A 20,885-nucleotide genomic window follows, 5' to 3' on the forward strand; every position below is an offset into this window, starting at 1 on the left:
CAAAAGGGAAAATGTATATATGCTACTTTATCTTGTCCGTACAGCAATTCTTGTCCAAAGTATTTCACAGCAACCAAGAGTTACCTAAACATTAATTAAGTCTCCCACCAAACTTGAACAAAATGTGTTTGCAAGTAAGTCCTCTGCCAAGTTCAATTACCAGCCAAATTTGCCGAGGCACTTTGGAATTTTGGCCCTTGAAAATTGTTTTTGATAATCAAAGCACTGAAAGTCTGATAAGGCAGTTGAGGTCTTGCATGGTTGACTCATATACTACTATTCAAATGATTAGGCAGTTGTGGGAGACATGTGCTTTTCGCAAAAGCAGCTGTAGTTTTGAATTCTTTTCAAATAGAAAAAAATATGTGACATTACACAAAGGATGGGCTATTTATAGATTGAGTAAAAGTAAGTAAGTAAGTAAAGACTTTATTAATCCCCCGCCATGGCGGAGGGATTATAGGAATGGTCTGCGTTCGTCCTTCCGTCTGTCCTTCTGTCCGTAACAAATTCGTGTCCGGTCCATATCTCCTAAACCCCTTGAAGGATTTTCATGAAACTTGGGTCAAATGATCACCTCATCAAGACGATGTGCAGAACTCATGAGTCAGCCTTGTCGGTTCAAGGTCAAGGTCACAACTCAAGGTCAAAGGTTTGAGCCTGCCATTTTGTGTCCGCTCTATATCTCCTAAACCCCTTGAAGGAATTTTATAAAACTTGGGTCAAATGATCACCTCATCAAGACGATGTGCATAACCCATGAGTCAGTCATGCCGGCTCAAGGTCAAGGTCACAACTCAAGGTCAAAGGTTTGAGCCTTCCATTTTGTGTCCGCTCTATATCTCTTAAACCCCTTGAAGGAATTTTATAAAACTTGGGTCAAATGATCACCTCATCAAGACGATGTGCAGAACCCATGAGTCAGTCATGCCGGCTCAAGGTCAAGGTCACAACTTAGGGTCAAAGGTTTGAACCTTCCATTTTGTGTCCACTCTATATCTCCTAAACCCCTTGAAGGATTTTCATCAAACTTGGGTCAAACGATCACCTCATCAAGGTGATGTGCAGAACTTATGAGTCAGCCATGTCAGCTCAAGGTCAAGGTCACAACTGAAGGTCAAAGGTTTGAACCTCCCATTTCGTGTCCACTCTATATCTCCTAAACCCCTTGAAGGAATTTTATAAAACCTGGGTCAAATGATTACCTCATCAAGATGATGTGCAGGCCCCATGTTCACAAAACATTTTCAGTCTCGGCTGAGTTTGATAATGAAACTTTATTTGTCCTTTATATTTAAATGGCATGATTAAAACTAAATTTTAAGTTAATAACTATTTTCAAGTGAATATTCAGTAATGATGGTCAGCCTTAGTTGGGATTTTACCTTGAAGTTTTAGTAAAATTGATATTAAAATTTCAAACTCAAACTCAGCCGAGTCCGAAAAATGTTTTGTGAACACGGGGCCAGAAATTATGAGTCAACCATGCCAGCTCAAGGTCAAGGTCACAACTAAGGGTCGAAGGTTTGAGCCTTCCATTTGGTGTCCACTCTGTATCTCCTGAACCCCTTGAAGGATTTTCATCAAACTTTTGTCAAATGATCACCTCATCAAGAACTCATGAGTCAGCCATGTCAACTCAAGGTCAAGGTCACAACTGAAGGTTAAAGGTTTCAGCTCTGTATCTCTTAAACCCCTTGAAGGATTTTCATGAAACTTTGGTCAAATGATCACCTCATCAAGACGTTGTGCAGAATTCATGAGTCAGCCGTGTCAGTTCAAGGTCAAGGTCACAGCTAAAATCAAAGGTTTTACCCTTTCACTATCCATAGCAGTGGCGGGGGATTTAGCTGTCTTTCAGACTGCCTTGTTTAATGAGGCTACACATTAGGTTTCCCAATCTTCCATGTGGGCCTCAGAATATATACATAATAAACAGATGATAAAACATTCAACAATACAATGATACACAAGATTTACATAAATTACGAAAACAAAAACCAAAGAACAATTACATAGTACAATTACATATATAGAAAAACATGAATATTTTATACATTACTACTATCATACAAACTGAAAATATGCTACAACATACTTTGATACACTGATTTAGGATACTGAGGAGAAATGCCATTTGACACAAGATGTTTGAAATGTCCTTAGTGTCTCACACTTACGGATATTTGCAGGTAGAACATTCCATATTTTTGGACCTGAGTAAGACAGAGATTTCGGAAAGAATTCCATTTTTGAACAACTAGTTCTGAATTAACAACAGATCTTAGGTTTCGGTTATGTCTTTGATTTGTACTTTGAAATTTTTCTTTCATGTAAGCTGGGAATGACTGTTCATTTATAGACTTGAACACGAGTACTGCTTTTTTGTATCTCACTCGTTCATCAAATTTCTTCCAGTTTAATTCATTAAATAGAGCAGCAGATGGACTATCATAGCTTTTATCTAGAATGATTCTGGCAGCTCTTTTTAGCTCACCTGTCACAAAGTGACAAGGTGAGCTTTTGTGATCGCTTGGCGTCCGTCGTCTGTGCGTCCGTCCGTAAACTTTTGCTTGTGACCACTCTAGAGGTCACATTTTTCATGGGAACTTTATGAAAGTTGGTCAGAATGTTCATCTTGATGATATCTAGTCAAGTTTGAAACTGGGTCATGTGCGGTAGAAAACTAGGTCATTAGGTCTAAAAATAGAAAAACCTTGTGACATCTCTAGAGGCCATACTTTTCAATGGATCTTCATGAAAATTGGTCACAATGTTTATCTTGATGATATCTAGGTCAAGTTCAAAACTGGGTCACATGCCATCAAAAACTAGGTCAGTAGGTCAAATAATAGAAAAACCTTGCGACCTCTCTAGAGGCCATATTTTTCATGGGATCTGTAGGAAAGTTGGTTTGAATGTTCATCTTAATGATATCTAGGTCAAGTTCGAAACTGGGTCAACTGCAGTCAAAAACTAGGTCAGTAGGTCTAAAAATAGAAAAACCTTGTGACCTCTCTAGAGGCCATACTTTTCAATGGATCTTCATGAAAGTTGGTCAGAATGTTCGCCTTGATGATATCTAGGTCAAGTTTGAAACTGGGTCACGTGCCTTTAAAAACTAGGCAATCCACATCACCCTTCTGCCTGAGACCCCACCTTCCCAAACATTAAATGTCTCCCCCAACTCCCCCCTCCACCACATATACACACAAAAACATACATAAAAGAATCACTTTTAGCTTCTTTTGCCTAGGTATCATTAAACTCCACAGCTCTGTCCCCTCCCAGCCTCCAATTGCAGCCACATTTCATTACTCCTCTGACACACACACAGCCAAAAGGAAAAATCTTTCAAATTTACTTCCTCCCTCTCTGATCTAAAGCTCTGGGTGTATGTTGCTCCACTTAGTGGAGCTCCTGTTTAATAAAATGTAACTTAACTTTTCTATGAATTCTGTTGCATTGATTTTGTATTAAGTTGAACTTCAGAATTTATACCAATTCCAGTTTTCCTAAACTATATGTCTCTTGCTTTATTAGGTATAACATATTGATAAAATAGAGGTTTATTTCGTTTTCTTGACGTTCATTTTATTTTTGAAAAATAGCTTTAAGGTAGTTCTGCACATTTGATAAACTTGAAGTGATGGCATAATGTAATTTATCCGGAAAATGTAGAATAAAGCCTGGATTCGGTGTACTGAAATGAATATCATTTTATAAATTAATGGCAACCCGTGAGTAAATTTATTACAATGGCAGTGTTTATATCTTTCCAAAGTTGAAATATGATATTAAAACATGTAAAATGTTAAATAATTCAAAATAATGTCTTAAAAATAGCTTGAAGTGTGTGGTTCACTTTAATCAAGGTTAGATATCTCGAAAATAAGTATGCATACCTATACATTTTATTTCACAACATTACAGACCATATGTTTATTTACCACCGTAAGAAGTTTCATTAAAATCTACATTGCAGAAAAATTTCTGCCCACTAAAATTTTTAGCTCAACTGAGCACAAAGTGCTCAAGGTGTGCTTTTGTGATCTCCCTGTGTCCGTTGTCATCCGTCCGTTCATCCGTCGTCAACAATTTGACTGTTAACACTCTAGAGGTCACAATTTTGACTTATTCTTAATGAAACTTGGTCACAATGTTACCCTCAATAAAATCTTGGACGAGTTTGATATTGGGTAATCTGGGGTCAAAAACTAGGTCACCAGGTCAAATCAAAGGAAAAGCTTGTTAACACTCTAGAGGTCACAATTTTGGCCCAATCTTAATGAAACTTGGTCAGAATGTTACCCTCAATAAAGTCTTGGACGAGTTTGATATTTAGTCATCTGGGGTCAAAAACTAGGTCACCAGGTCAAATCAAAGGAAAAGCTAGTTAACACTCTAAATGTCACAATTTTGGCCCTATCTTAATGAAACTTGGTCAGAATGTTACCCTCAATAAAATCTTGGAAGAGTTTGATATTGGGTTATCTGGAGTCAAAAACTAGATCACCAGGTCAGATCAAAAGAAAAGCTTGTTAACACTCTAGAGGTCACAATTTTGGCCCAATCTTAATGAAACTTGGTCAGAATATTACCCTCAATAACATCTTGGACGAGTTTGATATTGGGTCATCTTTGGTCAAAACTAGGTCACTAGGTCAAATCAAAGGTAAAGCTTGTTAGCACAGTAGAGGTCACATTTATGACTGTATCTTCATGAAACTTGGTCCGAATGTTAATCTTGATGATCTCAAGGTCCAGTTTGAATTTAAGTCATGTAGGATCAAAAACTAGGTCAATAGGTCAAATCAAAGGAAAAGCTAGTTAACACTCTAGAGGCCACATTTATGACCATATCTTAATGAAACTTGGTCAAAATGTTGATCTTGATGATCCATAGGTCCAGTTTAAATCTGGGTCAGGTGGGGTCAAAAACTAGGTCACCAGGTTAAATCAAAGGAAAAGCTTGTTAACACTCTAGAGGTCACAATTTTGGCTCAATCTTAATGAAACTTGGTCAGAATGTTATCCTCAATAAAATCTTGGACGAGTTTGATATTGGGTCATCTGGGATCAAAAACTAGGTCACCAGATCAAATCAAAGGAAAAGCTAGTTAACACTTTAGAGGCTACATTTATGACCATTAATGAAACTTGGTCAGAATGTTTATCCTGATGATCTATAGGTAAGTTTAAATCTGGGTCAGGTGGGGGTAAAAAACTAGGTCACTAGGTCAAATAAAGGAAAAGCTTGTTAACACTCTAGAGGCCACATTTATGACTGTATCTTCATGAAACTTAATCAGAATGTTAATCTTGATGATCTTTAAGTCAAGTTTGAATCTGGGTCATGTGGGGTCAAAAACTAGGTCACCGGGTCAAATCAAAGGAAAAGCTAGTTAACACTTTAGAGGCTACATTCATGACCATATCTTAATGAAACTTGGTCAGAATGTTGATCTTGATGATCTTTAGGTCTGAGTTTTTACATATTTTTACAGCCGCATGTGAAGCTGGACAACAATGGGATTCTGACCTGAAGCTGTGTGTGGCCTGTGAGGCTGGTACATACCAGGATGAGACAAACCAGGAAGACTGTAAACAGTGCATGCCACTCGGCTTTACAACATTACAGACTGGGTCCACTGATGAGACAGATTGTGTTTGTGAGTTTTTGAAACTGTTTTAGCTCATATTAACTGGAGGTGCAAGGTGAGCTATTAGTATAAGTTGATGGTCTAATGTCCATAGTCTGTCATTCATGGTCCATTGTCTGTCATTCACGATTTACATAAACATCTTCTCTGAAACTGCTGGTCAGAATTACAAATGAGGGCAGTTGGCCTCTTACAGGGGCTGCTGGAGCTTAGAAAAGAAAACCTTTTAAACAACTCCTTAACAACTCCTTTTGAACTGCTGTATTGATCTTTATCAAACTTGATCTGTTGCATCATGGTAAGGTCCTTTCTCAAATTGTTTAAATGAGGATACTTGGCCACTTTAAGGGGCTGCTTGAGCCTAAAAAGAACATTTTATAAACAGCTTCTTCTCATGAACCACTTGATTGATCTTCATCAAACTTTGTCTGTAGCTTCATTATAAGGTCTTGTCTTATGTTTTATAAAATGGGGGCACATGTTTCTGAAACTTGAAATAGAAAAACCTTTGAACAACTTGTTCTCTTGAATACCTTGTTGAAGCGTCATTAAACTTGGTTAGTAGCACCATTATTAAGTGCTCTCTAAAAATTGTTTAAGTGGGGTTGCTTTAACCATTTTAGGGGTGACTAGTGCTAAAAATAGAAAAAAGCTTTAATCAACTTATTCTCATGAGCAGATTGATAGATCTTCATTAAACTTGGTCTATACATCATTGTAAGTTCCTCTCATAAATGTTGGCACTTGGCCCCTTTTAGGTGCCACTAGAGCTAAAAGAAAAACAAAGGGCCTCTAGAGTTAAAAATAGAAAAATCCTTAAACAACCAATGGACAGATTTTCAGCAAACTTGGTCTGTATCATATTTGTATATACTTCTCTCGGTGTTGTTCAAGTGGTTTGACTTGGCTCCTTTGAGGTACCGCCAGAGCTAAATGTAGAAAACTGTTTTTAAACAACTTCTTCTTGAGAACAGAATAATGGATCTTCACCCAATTTGGTCCGTAGCATTGTTCATCATTTTTCAAATGATTTTCCTTTGACCCTTCAGTGCCAGAGGTAAAAATAAAAAAGAACTCTAAACAATTTTTTTCATGAGCAAGTTGATGGATCTTTAACAAACTTGGTCTGTAGGATACTTGTATGGACCTGTCTCAAATTAATTCAGTTGGTTGTGCTTTGTCCCTTTTAGGGGCCATCAGAATTATAAATAGAAAAATGCTTTAAACAACTTCTTTTCAAGAAACAGTTGATTGATCTTCATTAACCAGAATTGTTGTATTTAATGATACAGTGTGTTATGACATATATTTAAGGCCAAGGTCAGGTCAGCGTCTTTAGGACCATAATTGCCCTCTTGTTTATTTATCCTCGGAAATTACAGAGACATCTGCCTCAATATACCTCAGCATCTTGAACTGAATACAAGACAGACTTGCTCAATTAAATCTTTTCTATAGGTAATGAAAGGTATACAGAAAGAACAAAGCATAAAAAGTTTATTCATGTTAAATTTCAGACAGACGCTGTCATTAGTCAACTGTTTTTAATTTGTTGACATTGGAATTAAACCAAAGTTGCATTATCTAACATGTAATATATTGCATTCAGTATTGACATACATGTTACAGTCACATGCTGCAAATACAAATCACTGATTTGAAGATAAAAGACAGGTTGAAAAGAATAAATATATGAGCCGTGCCATGAGAAAACCAACATAGTGGGTATGCGACCAGCATGGATCCAGACCAGCCTGCGCATCCGTGCAGTCTGGTCAGGCTCCATGCTGTTCGCTTTTAAAGCATATTGGAATTGGAGAAACTATTAGCGAACAGCTGGGATCCTGACTAGACTGCGCGGATGCGCAGGCTGGTCTGGATCCATGCTGGTCGCATACCCACTATGTTGGTTTTCCCATGGCATGGCTCATATCACAGTAAATGATATTTTCCAGCTCCATGTGCACCTGGTTCAGCATGGGACAGTGGTCTTGGGAGATGTAAACCATGTTTGCAAGGAAAATACCAGGATGAGCCAAACCAGAAAGAATGTAAACAGTGCCCTTCAGGGAGGACAACTCTTGGTGAAGGCTCAAAAAATGAAAATGACTGTATAGGTAATACATAATCTGTCATCTAAATGATGTCCAATATTTTACTATTGAAGGTTTTGCTCATATTATTTACAGAATTTTATATAGGGGTTTCCGACTTCAAATCACTTGCCCCTCACCAATACGGGTTTGAACCTTGTTTGGGACTAGAATTCTCCATGTGAGGGAGCCACTTTTTGAAAGGAACCAAGATATTATGCCATTACAAGTTGTGTGCAAGTTTGATTGAAGTTGATTGCAAAATGTTGTCTCTGTCATGTTCACAAACAAAAAATAGCAAATTTTGGCCCTTTAAGGGGCCATAACTGTGGAACCCATGATGGTATCTGGCCAGTTTTCGAAAGGATCCCAGATATTATGCCACTACAACTTGTGTGCAAGATTGATTAAAGCTAATTGCAAAATTTCTATCTGATCCTGTAGAATACATATAATTATTTCAAAACATAGTAACTAAATTTTTACATGTATTTAGAGTATAGGGCAGTCAATATATATGGCGGCAAGTGATTTTGCTTTTGCTACCAGTGCAGACCAAGATCAGCCTGCAGGTTGATCATGATCATGGTCTGCACTGTTTGCTGTTCAGTCAGTAAATTTTCAGTGAACACCCCTTTTGAATAATAAATGTTATTGCCCAAATTTAATAATAGATCAGTCCATTTAGAAATTTAGCAGGGTAAAGGTTAAATTTAAAACAGTTTCTGTAACATGTTTGAAAGGCTGCAGTACATAATTGATCTTGTACATTTATAATAAATACATGTTTGAAAATATGGACAATTACTTCATTGTATTTTTGTATCAAAACAAAAAGTCTACGTATTTGTGTGTATAAAAGTATTGTGTGTTAAGTTTGAAATAGGAGACACCTGATATATGTATAATCTAAGTACAGTGTAAATGCATACTACAACTCGAAAAACTGGAAGTTGTTTTAACAAGTGACTGTTTTTCATGACATTTAATCATAAATTTATCTCTTTAAAAGCGTTTTTATGCCCCGGCATCTACTGATGCGGGAGGCATATCGTGATTGTCCTGTCCGTCCGTCCATTTGTTCGTCTGTACGAGGTTAACCAAATGGGACCGTTTCGTCTAGCATCAATACCCCTTACTAGAATGACTTGATACTAATGCAGATGTAACCTGTGACCATTCCTCATCTTCAAACATCACCTGACCTCAGTTTGACCTTGACCTAGTTTTGGACTTAGGTTGCTTTATATGGGCCATCTCTTGGTTAACCAAATGGGACCGTTTCTTCTAGCATCAATACCCCTTTACTAGAATGACTTGATACTAATGCAGATGTAACCTGTGACCATTCCTCATCTTCAAACATCACCTGACCTCAGTTTGACCTTGACCTTGTTTTGGACTTAGGTTGCTTTATATGGGCCATCTCTTGGTTAACCAAATGGGACCGTTTCATCTAGCATCAATACCCTTTACTAGAATGACTTGATACTAATGCAGATGTAACCTGTGACCATTCCTCATCTTCAAACATCACCTGTCCTCAGTTTGACCTTGACCTTGACCTCGTTTTGGACTTAGGTTGCTTTATATGGGCCATCTCTTGGTTAACCAAATGGGACCATTTCGTCTAGCATCAATACCCCTTACTAGAATGACTTGATACTAATGCAGATGTAACCTGTGACCATTCCTCATCACCTGACCTCAGTTTAACCTTGACCTAGTTTTGGACTTAGGTTGCTTTATATGGGCCATCTCTTGGTTAACCAAATGGGACCGTTTCTTCTAGCATCAACACCCCTTTACTAGAATGACTTGATACTAATGCAGATGTAACCTGTGACCATTCCTCATCTTCAAACATCACCTGACCTAAGTTTGACCTTGACCTTGACCTCGTTTTGGACTTGGGTTGCTTTATATGGGCCATCTCTTGGTTAACCAAATGGGACCGTTTCGTCTGCCATCAGTACCCCTTACAAGAATGAATTGATACTAATACAGATGTAACCTGTGACCATTCCTCATCTTCAGACATCACCTGACCTCAGCTTGACCTTGAACTTGACCTCATTTTGGACCCAGGTTCCTTTGTATCGACAAGGATTCCACCGGCGCCCCATCAAGCATTTATTGAAAGAGCTCCTTGTTTAAATTTATATTTACATTATTTAAATTCCTTTGATGAGGATTTTCAACATGTAAGAGTAAGTAGCTACAATAAACTGTTTTAGTTAACCTTTAGCATGCTAGGTAAATTGTCGTCTGCTTGAAATGTCGTCTGCTAAAATTGTTAAGTTCATTCAATTTGCTCCAAAATTGGAAGAAATATTGTCAGAGTAGCAAACAGCTTGGAACCTGATCAGACGCCGATTTAATCGGCGTCTGATCTGGTTCCAAGCTGTTTGCAAAGGCTGTTAAATTCGCCTGCAGCAGGCTAAGAGTTAAGATCACCATTAGATATCTTTATGAGATAGTAGATTATGTAGTGCCTTATCTTTTCCCAGAAAAAGAGGTAGTTCCTATGTTTGTTTAAACAATTGCAATGCCCAATAAAAAAAAGGATCTATCTGCATGTTTCAGATGTAAATTGCTCTAATTTGGAATGGAAGTGTGATAATGGAGACTGTATTCCTGAGGTAAACCGTTGTGATGGCAGTAACGATTGTGCTGATCTGTCAGATGAGTCTGATACAAAATGTTGCAATATTGGTCAGTTCTACAGCTATACAACCAATCAGTGTGAGAGTTGCCGAGCTGGAACATACCAGGATATAGAAGGGGAGACAAGTTGTATTGACTGTCCAAAGGGCATGACGTCCGAAGAAGGATCAGATGCCAGCAATGACTGCAGAGGTGCAATATTTTTTTCTCTACTTTCTCTCATTCAATATTCTGAACTGCAATGCTGTCCATCTTAGTTGTTGACCTTTCTTTGTTGGATGCTTCTTTATGCTATAAAAAAAATTTGTAAGTATGAAAACAACAACAACTTAGGCTCATTAGAAACGATGATGTCTCAGTTTTGCTTAATTCTTTTGCTATCTTTTGGAAAATATCATACATAAGTAGGTGACATCTGTAGGGTTTTAGATCACAGTGACCTTGAGACTTTCGTGGGTCGCAGTGACCTTGTGACTGAAAAATGTATCTAATCAATAACTTAAAAAGGCTTTGTCTTACAGTGATCAAATTTCAGAGAATGATTGCCTTTGGTCAAGAAATTACAGCTGCTGTTTTAGGGGCCAAATGCTTTTGCCTTAGACTATACTAAGAGTTATTTGCCAACTTTGATTTTTGAAAACAGACTGCCATTTATATGTGCACTGGTAATGAGTAAATGTATACAATGGACCTTGTAGCTACAAATGAATAAATGACAGTCGGTCTTAGTCATAATACTGCTTGACATGGAATACTGATGACTTTGCGATACAGGGAGTTAACTAGTTTTTATACGCCCGTTTGAAAAATGGGACGTATTTTGGAAACGCTCCTGGCGGCCAGGCGGTTGGGCGGGCGGGCGGCGTCCACAGACTTTGTCCGGAGCATATCTTCTTCATGCATGGAGGGATTTTGATGAAACATGGCACAATTGTTCACCATCATGAGATGGAGTGTCATGCGCAAGAACTAGGTCTAAGGTCAAGGTCACACTTAGAGGTCAAAGGTCAAATTCAAGAATGACTTTGTCCGGAGCATATCTTCATCATGCATGTAGGGATTTTGATATAATTTGGCACAAATGTTCACCACCATGAGACGGAGTGTCATGTGCAAGAACCAGGTCCCTAGGTCTAAGGTCAAGGTCACATTTAGAGGTCAGATACAAGAATGGCTTTGTCTGGAGCATTTCTTCTTCATGCATGGAGGGATTTTGATGTAACTTGGCACAATTGTACACCATCATGAGACAGAGTGTCATGCGCAGGTCCTTTCTTTAGAATTACTTCCCTTTGTTATTACTATAAATAGCTTATATTGTAACTTCTTCATTATTAGTCATAGGGAAAAATCGAGACCACTTTTCTGTAGTACAATATGCATGTTACATCCAATTTTGAGGTGTATTTTGACCTATCTCTACCTGGTAAGGATTTTTGTGTGGACTTAGAATTATTTTTTTTGTGGGTTTGAGGGAGGGGGGGGATTTTTTTTTTAAGATTAACTTCCCTTAGTTGTTACTATAAATAACTTATATTGTAACTTTTTTATAATTGACCATAGGGAAAAACCAAGACCACTTTTCTGTGGTACAACATAGATGTAACTTTCAAATTTTAGGTGTATTTTAAGGTATCTCTGCATGGTTAGGAGTTTTTTTATGGACTTAGAAAAACAAAAGATTACAATAATTACTACACAACCACAAAATTAAAATTCCATTTGCAAATACAGGTGCTAGTGTAAAGAAATTTGTTATGACGGGCGTATATTGTGACATTCTGGCACTCTTGTTAACTGTAATTTCCCAACAATTGAAATCTTATTTAAACTGGTAAAATTTCATTGTTGAATTTGGACAAAGTTTGCTACTTTTGCTATTCGCCTGCTGCTAAAAAGGCAAACATAAAAAAGTTGGGTATCAAGATGTTTCACCTCCTAGACGTTTCTCCCCTAGACTTTTCACCTCCTGGTTGTTTCACCCCTAGCTGTTTCACCTCCTGTTTATTATATTGATTAAGTAGGTGTTAAATGTTCTATTGTTATACTGGATTGATCTCTGATTAATGGTAGGTGTTGAGCAGTCTCAGATCAAAGAAGTATAACAACAGAACTTTTAGCACATACTTAATCAACATATTCAGCAACTTAGAAAATTTATTATTATTTTGGAATTAAAAAATAATTTTGATTAAGCTTTTAAGAATAATTCTGTAGTCTTTAAACAAGAGATCACAGAGTGATCTTGGCACCCACCATTGAGCCATTTTTTAATGTTCCAAATTTCAAGACTAGCTCACTCAAAATCAAGATCAAAGTTCATTTTGGTACACAAAACTGTGCATGTGGTCCAAATTTGAAAGCTGTAGCTTGAGAAATGTGAAAGTAGGTCACTAGATCAATTTCAAGGTCAAAGTTCTTTTCGGTACACAAAACTATATATGTGCTTCAAATTTGAAGGCTTAGCTTGAGAAATGTGAAAGTAGGTACTAGGTAAAAATCAAGGTCAAATTTTGATTCAGAACACAAAACTATGCATGTGGTCCAAATTTGAAGCCTGTAGCTTGAGAAATGTGAAAGTAGGTCACTAGGTTAATCTCAAGGTCAAAGTTTATTTCGGTACACAAAACTATGCATGTGGTCCAAATTTGAAGGCTGTAGCTTAAGAAATGTGAAAGTAGGTTACTAGGTCAAAATCAAGGTCAAATTTCATTTCGGAACACAAAACTATGCATATGGTCCAAATTTGAAGCCTGTACCTTCAAAAATGTGAAAGTAGGTCACAAGGTCATTGTCAAGGTCAAAGTTTATTTGGGTACACAAACCTATGCATGTGGTCCAAATTTGAAGGCTGTAGCTACAGAAATGTGGAAATAGGTCACTAGGTCAAGATCAAGGTCAACTCATGTCAAGGTTCATCTAGCCACTCAAAACTGTACATGTGGTCCAAATTCCATTTTTGAAATTCCTGTGAAATCAATGTGTCTGAAATCATTCACCCTCCACCTCTGATTCATAAGGGGAAGTTGGCAGTTACTTGTGGAGAACAGGTTTGTACAGATACAGAATCCAGGAACACTGGTTAGCTTAACTGCCCGCCATTACATGACTGAAATACTGTTAAAAAATGGCGTTAAACCCAAACAAACAAATGTTTGAAAAACTTCCCAAAAATACAAATAGTAAATGAGTTTTTAAAAAAGCAACCTTTTTACATAAACAAAACACAAAAATAAAAATATAGATATAACAAAACAATACACAAATATACACTTATTAAAATCTTATGTGACTAGGATGAAATACCCTCTGTGCTTTGATATGAAAACAAAATGTATTGGTCAGTTTGCAAAATGTTGTAGTCTTAGTAAGTTTTTAGCTCGACTATTCATAGAATAGCAGAGCTATTGGACTCGCCCGTGCATCGGTGTTGCCGTCCCAATTTTGTTAAGGTTTTGTATGTAAGCTGGTATCTCAGTAACCACTTGTGGGAATGGATTGAAACTTTACACACTTATTTACTGTGAAAAACTGACCTACATTGCACAGGTTCCATAACTCTATTTTGCTTTTTTTACAAAATTATGCCCCTTTTTATACGCCCGTTTGAAAAACGGGACGTATTATGGGAACGCCCCTGGCGGGCGGGCGGGCGGCGTCCACAGACTTTGTCCGGAGCATATCTTCTACATGCATGAAGGGATTTTAATGAAACTTGGCACAGTTGTTCACCATCATGAGACAGAGTGTCATGCGCAAAAACCAGGTCCCTAGGTCTAAGGTCAAGGTCACACTTAGAGGTCAAAGGTCAAATTCAAGAATGACTTTGTCTGGAGCGTATCTTCTTCATGCATGGAGGGATTTTGATAAAATTTGGCACAATTGTTCATCATCATGAGACAGAGTGTCATGCGCAAGAACCAGGTCCCTAGGTCTAAGGTCAAGGTCACACTTAGAGGTCAAAGGATACGAGAAAGAAAACTTTGTCTGGAGCATATCTTCTTCATACATGGAGGGATTTTGATATAACTTGGCACAAATGTTCACCACCACGAGGCGGAGTGTCATGCGCAAGAACCAGGTCCCTAGGTCTAAGGTCAAGGTCACACTTAGAGGTCAAAGGATACAAGAATAAAAACTTTGTCCGGAGCATTTCTTCTTCATGCATAGAGGGATTTTGATATAACTTTGCACAAATGTTCACCACTACGAGGCGGAGTGTCATGCGCAAGAACCAGGTCCCTAGGTCAAAGGTCAAGGTCACACTTAGAGGCCAAAGGTCAGATACAAGAATGACTTTGTCCGAAGCATTTCTTCTTCATGCATGGAGGGATTTTGATGTAACTTAGCACAATTATACACCATCATGAGACAAAGTGTCATGCACAGTTCCCTTCTTTAGACTTACTTCCCTTTGTTGTTACTATAAATAGCTTATATTGTAACTTTTTCATTACTAGTCGTAGGGAAAAATCGAGACCACTTTTCTGTAGTACAACATGCATGCTACATCCAATTTTGAGGTGTATTTTGACCAATCTCTGCCTGGTAAAGATTTTTGTGTGGACTTACAATTTTTTTTTTTTGGATTTTTTTTTTTTTTTTTTTTTTTTTTTTTTTTTTTATCTTCCCTTAGTTGTTACTATAGATAACTTATATTATATTTTTTTTATAATTGACCGTAGGGAAAAAACAAGACCACTTTTCTGTGGTACAACATAGATGTTACTTTCAAATTTTAGGTGTATTTTAAGGTATCTCTACCTGGTAAGGAGTTTTTTTGTGGACTTAGGAAAACAAATGACTTACAATGATTACTAAACAACCACAAAATTAAAATTCCATTTGCAAATACAGGTGCTAGAGAAAAGAAATTGGCTGTGACGGGCGTATATTGTGACATTCTGGCACTCTTGTTGACTTAGAAGTTTTTGGTTAAGTTTTTGTATGCAAGCTGGTATCTCAGTATCCACTTATGTGAATGGATTGAAACTTCACACACTTGTTCACTGTCATGATCTAACATGCACTGTGAAGGTCCCATAACTCTACTTTGCATTTTTACAAAATTATGCCCCTTTTTCGACTTGACAGTTTTTTGTTAAGTTTTTGTATGTAAGCTGGTATCTCAGTATCCACTAATGGGAATGGATTGAAACTTCACACACTTGTTCACTGTCATGAAATGACATGCAGTGCAAAGGTGCAATAACTCTACTTTGCATTTTTCAAAATTATGCCCCTCTTTCAACTTAGCAGTTTTTGGTTAAATTTTTATATGTAAGCTGGTATCTCAGTACCCACTAATGGGAATGGATTGAAACTTTACACACTTGTCCACTGTCGTAAGCTGATAAGCACTGTTTAGAATTTTTACAAAATTATGCCTCTTTTTGACTTGTATTCATTCAATTGACAAGGCTGTTGAATAGTTGAGCGCTGCTGTCTTCTGACAGCCCTTGTTAATCCCCCGCCGTGGCGGAGGGATTATAGGAATGGTCTGCGTCCGTCCATCCATCCGTCCGTCCGTTCTTCCGTCCGTAACAAAATCGTGTCCGGTCCATATCTCCTAAACCCTTGAAGGATTTTCATGAAAACTTGGGGTCAAATGATCACATCATCAAGACAATGTGCAGAACCCATAAGTCAGCCTGTCGGTTCAAGGTCAAGGTCACAACTCGAGGCAAAGTTTGAGCCTGCCATTTTGTGTCCGCTCTATATCTCATAAACCCATTGAAGGGAAATTTTATAAAACATGGGTCAAATGATCACCTCATCAAGACGATGTGCAGAACCCATGAGTCAGCCATGCCAGCTCAAGATCAAGGTCACAACGTAGGGTCAAAGGTTTTGAGCCTTCCATTTTGTGTCCGCTCTATATCTTCTAAACTCCTTGAAGGATTTTCATGAAACTTGGGTCAAATGATCACCTCATCAAGATGATGTGCAGAACCCATGGGTCAGCCTTGTAGGCTCAAGGTCAAGGTCACAACTCAAGGTAAAAGGTTTGAGCCTTCCATTTTGTGTCGCTCTATTATCTCCTTAACCCTTGAAGGAATTTTATCAAACTTGGGTCAAAGATCACCTCATCAAGACGATGTGCAGAACCCTGAGTCAGTCATGCTGGTCTAAGGTCAAGGTCACAACTTAGGGTCAAAGGTTTGAGCCTTCCATTTCGTGTCCGCTAAACCCCTTGAAGGAATTTTATAAAACTTTGGTAAAATGATTACCTCAACAAAACGATGTGCAGAAATTATGAGTCAACCATGCCAGCTCAAGGTCAAGGTCACAACTAAGGGTCGAAGGTTTGAGCCTTCCATTTTGTGTCCACTCTGTATCTCCTAAACCCCTTGAAGGATTTTCATCAAACTTGGGTCAAATGATCACCTCATCAAGAACTCATGAGTCAGCCATGTCAACTCAAGGTCAAGGTCACAACTGAAGATCAAAGGTTTCAGCTCTGTATCTCCTAAACCCCTTGAAGGATTTTCATGAAACTTGGGTCAAATGATCACCTCATCAAGACAATGTGCAGAATTCATGAGTCAGCCATGTCAGTTCAAGGTCAAGGTCACAGCTAAAATCAAAGGTTTACTCTTTCACTATCCATAGTGGCAGGGGATTTAGCTGTCTTTCAGACTGCCTTGTTTACCAGGCTTTTGAAAGCAGCCAGTGTATCAGCTTCCCTAATCTTGCTGGGGAGGGAGTTCCAAAGTTTTGGAGCAGTGAATGAAAAGCTCTGATTACCATACATCATGGTCTTTGGCACAACCAATGACAATGTGTTTTGTGACCTTAGGTTTCTAACCAATCTGTACAATTTTATTATATCCATAATATAGACAGGGGACTTATTGTGTAGAGCTTAAAGGGATGGGTCAGAACAAGATGGTAGAGTATAAAGCCGCATTTACACTATTTAGCTATAGAAACTGCTATTGTAGCAGTGTGGTAGCGTGTACACCGTCAGTGTAAGAGGTCTTGGGTTCAAGTCCCCCACCTGACAGGTCAAGTACTGGCTTGAGGGGAAAGAACTGTCCGGTCAGTTTCTTCCCCCACCTAACAGGTCAAGTACTACTGGCTAGGGGGAAAAGAACAGACCAGTCAATTTCTTCCCCCACATGACAAGTCAAGTACTGGCTATGGGGAAAGAACTGACAGATTGGCAAGGGGGGAAAGAACTGACTGGTCAGTTTACTTCCCCTACCTAAACTGGTCAAGTACTGGCTAGGTGGCAAAAGAACTGACCAGCAGTAATTTCTTTACCTTAGAAGAAATTGAAACAGGAAAAAGGCCATCAATCAAAAAAAATGTAACAGAAATTGAAGTAAGTTCATTTAAAAACATTTCTTTAATTTACACAAAGTATGAAACATATTTCTTATTTTATATGAAATTTAAATGAAAACAGACTACCGGAAATAAAAAACAGGCAAGTTAAGAATAACCAAGAATAACCAGTTCCAATTCACTAACATGGGAAATAACTGACTAGCCAGGAAAATTGATGAGGGGGGAAAGAATTGACTAGTTAGTTTTTTCCCGCTATAAGAATGATCAAGAGTAACCAGTTGCAACTGGGGGGAAAAATTGACTGGGGGGGGGGGGAGAACTGACCAGTCAGTTTCTTCCCCGGGAAAAAACTGACTGGGGAAAAAACTGACTGTTACACCTGTAAGGTCTTAAATGTTTTGTCACACTGTTACTCTGTTGTACATTTTTAGCAAACAATGTATTGGTCCATTGTTTAGCAGTCCAAATCACTGTTGAATATGAAATGTCCCTTTCGGTTTCTACACTGCTTATCCAAGAAGAGTAACATTTCCTATATCAAAAATCAAAAAAATATATTTTATTTAAAAATATTAAATACTGATAACTGTGCACTTTTGGTTACAATATTCCAAATATATTTATTTTTTGGAAATGTACCAAGATTTACATGGATTTCAAAGCTTTTTAACTTCATATACATATGTATGTTTTGAAAAAATTAGACACTGTCTTTATAGGACTGTCAAACTTTATATGATGTTTACCCATTGTCAGAGGATGACCCCGATGTCAGTAGATGAAGACTTAAGTTTACAGTGACCTTTCACTTTTAATATGACTGTCAGGTTTGGTTGTCAGTAGGTCAAAGTCACAGTTAACATTCAGACTTAAAACTTTCAATAACTGTTGAACACTTTGGCCTACAGTTGTCAGACTTCATGGGATAATTGCATGTGATCAGCAGCTGACTCTTATAGTTTTAGGGTTTAGTAGGTCAAAAGTCAAGGTCACAGTAACCTTGAAGCTGAAAACCGTTTCTGCTAAATAACTAAAGAACACTGGCAGTACAGTTTTCGAACTTCATTTGATGATTGCTTGTGGTCAGTAGATGACTCCTATTATATTGGTGTAAGTACGGCAAAGGTCAGGTTCACAGTGACCTCAAGACTGAGAATGATTTCTGATCAATAGCTCAAGAACAATTTGACCTGCACTTTTCAAATGTCATAGGATGATTGCCTGTGGTCAGTTAATGACCTTATTGTTTTGAGGGTCATTAGACAAGATCTGAGAGTCCAGTGATCAGGAGACCTAAAGCAGTTTCTGCTCAATAATTAAAGAATGCTTTGGCTGTCAAACTTTATAGGATTGTTGCATTCAGTCAATAGATGATCTTTGTTGTTTTTGAGGTAATTTGGGTAAAGATCAAGGTAACAGCATAAAAAATTACATACAAACTTGTCTCTGACGTGCCTGCATCTGCACTGCATATGTGTTTTACAAGAAAGGCATAGAACAGTATGGGTTAAAAACTTCCACAAAATATTACTCTTTAGGGGTGTATTTGTACATGCTTTTTATACACCCATTTGGAAAAACACATTATATAATGGTGCATCTGTCTGTCTGGCTATCCGTCTGTCATATTTTGTGTCCTGAGCATTACTTAATACCATTCAGCTTGGATTATTATTAGATGGTAATAGCATGATGTGCAGAGTACATGAACCAATCTGGTAGGTCAAAAGTCAAGGTCAGATCACAGATGGAGCTCAAAGGTCTAATTTGTCCCTAATAGTTTATGTCTAGAGCATAACTTGATAACTTGTCAAATTATTGACTTCAGGCTTGGCATTTAGGTAGTTGGCAATGAGATGCAGAGTATAACTCATCAGTAGGTCAAAGGTAAAGGTCACAAATGGAGCTCAAAGGTCAAATTTGTACCCCATATTTCTAATCTGTGCATAAATTAATAACCATTCAAGGTATTGACTCCAAACCTGACATAGAGGTAAGTAGCAATAAGACTAGTAGGCCAAAGGTCAAGGTCACAGCAAGATCAAATCTGTCTGTCATAAGTTTTGTTGAGAGTTGATTTTAAAAGCCATTCAAGGCATTTACTTCTAACTTGGCATATAGGTAGGTGGAAATGAGACAACGTGCAGAGAACAACCAACTTGGTTGGTAGGTCAATTGACTTCAAATGTCAAATCTGTCCCTTGTGTTTTGTACCTGTAGCACAACTTCAAAAAAAACTACCAGAGATATTCAAATAAACTTGGAATATAGATGGATGGTGATGAGACAGTTTATTGAGTGCAACAGTTCACATTATTCCCATCTCTCCCCCACTCCCTAAAAAAAATTATGCAGATAATATTCATTTAAAGTTTTTTGTGCCTTAGTATTCCATTAGCTGCTGCACAAAACTCCAAAACACACCAATCACGATTTGACACCTTCCCCTCTGACACCCAGCCCACCAAAAGTATTTCTTTTAGTTTTACTCCTTTAGTTTTTAGCTTATCTGATTTTTTGGGAAAAAAAATGATGAGTTATTGTCATTACTTGATTGGTGTCGGCGTCTGCGTCGGCGTTGCCTGGTTAAGTTTTATGTTTAGGTCAGCTTTTCTCCTAAACTATCAAAGCTATTGCTTTGAAACTTGCAACAGTTGTTCACCATCATAAGCTGACCCTGTACATCAAGAAACGTAACTCCATCCTGCTTTTTTCAAGGATTATTGCCCCTTTTGGACTTAGAAAATCAGATTTCTTGGTAAAGTTTTATGTTTAGGTCAACTTTTCTCCTAAACTGTCAAAGCTATTGTTTTGAAACTTGCAACAGTTGTTCACCATCATAAGCTGACCCTGTACATCAAGAAACATAACTCCATCCTGCTTTTTTCAAGGATTATTGCCCCTTTTGGACTTAGAAAATCAGATTTCTTGGTTAAGTTTTATGTTTAGGTCAGTTTTTCTCATAAACTATCAAAGCTATTGCTTTAAAACTTGCAACACTTGTTCACCATCATAAGCTGACCCTGTACATCAAGAAACGTAACTCCATCGTGCTTTTTTCAAGAATTATTGCCCCTTTTGGACTTAGAAAATCAGATTTCTTGGTTGAGTTTTATGTTTAGGTCAGTTTTTCTCATAAACTATCAAAGCTATTGCTTTAAAACTTGTA

General features: G+C 37.7%; 1 protein-coding gene across 1 annotated transcript in view; it reads left to right on the forward strand.

Annotated features, from left to right (window-relative positions):
- LOC123562048 (uncharacterized) overlaps positions 1-20,885 on the forward strand; it is a 332,465-nt gene that overhangs the window by 304,966 nt on the left and 6,614 nt on the right. The window contains exons 76-78 of the mRNA XM_053524913.1: positions 5,508-5,672; positions 7,619-7,780; positions 10,343-10,615. Coding sequence (XP_053380888.1) covers positions 5,508-5,672; positions 7,619-7,780; positions 10,343-10,615 — 600 coding nt within the window. The remainder of the gene's footprint in view (positions 1-5,507; positions 5,673-7,618; positions 7,781-10,342; positions 10,616-20,885) is intronic.

The sequence above is a fragment of the Mercenaria mercenaria genome, chromosome 2, assembly GCF_021730395.1.
Source record: "Mercenaria mercenaria strain notata chromosome 2, MADL_Memer_1, whole genome shotgun sequence".
Taxonomy (NCBI): Eukaryota; Metazoa; Mollusca; class Bivalvia; order Venerida; family Veneridae; genus Mercenaria; species Mercenaria mercenaria.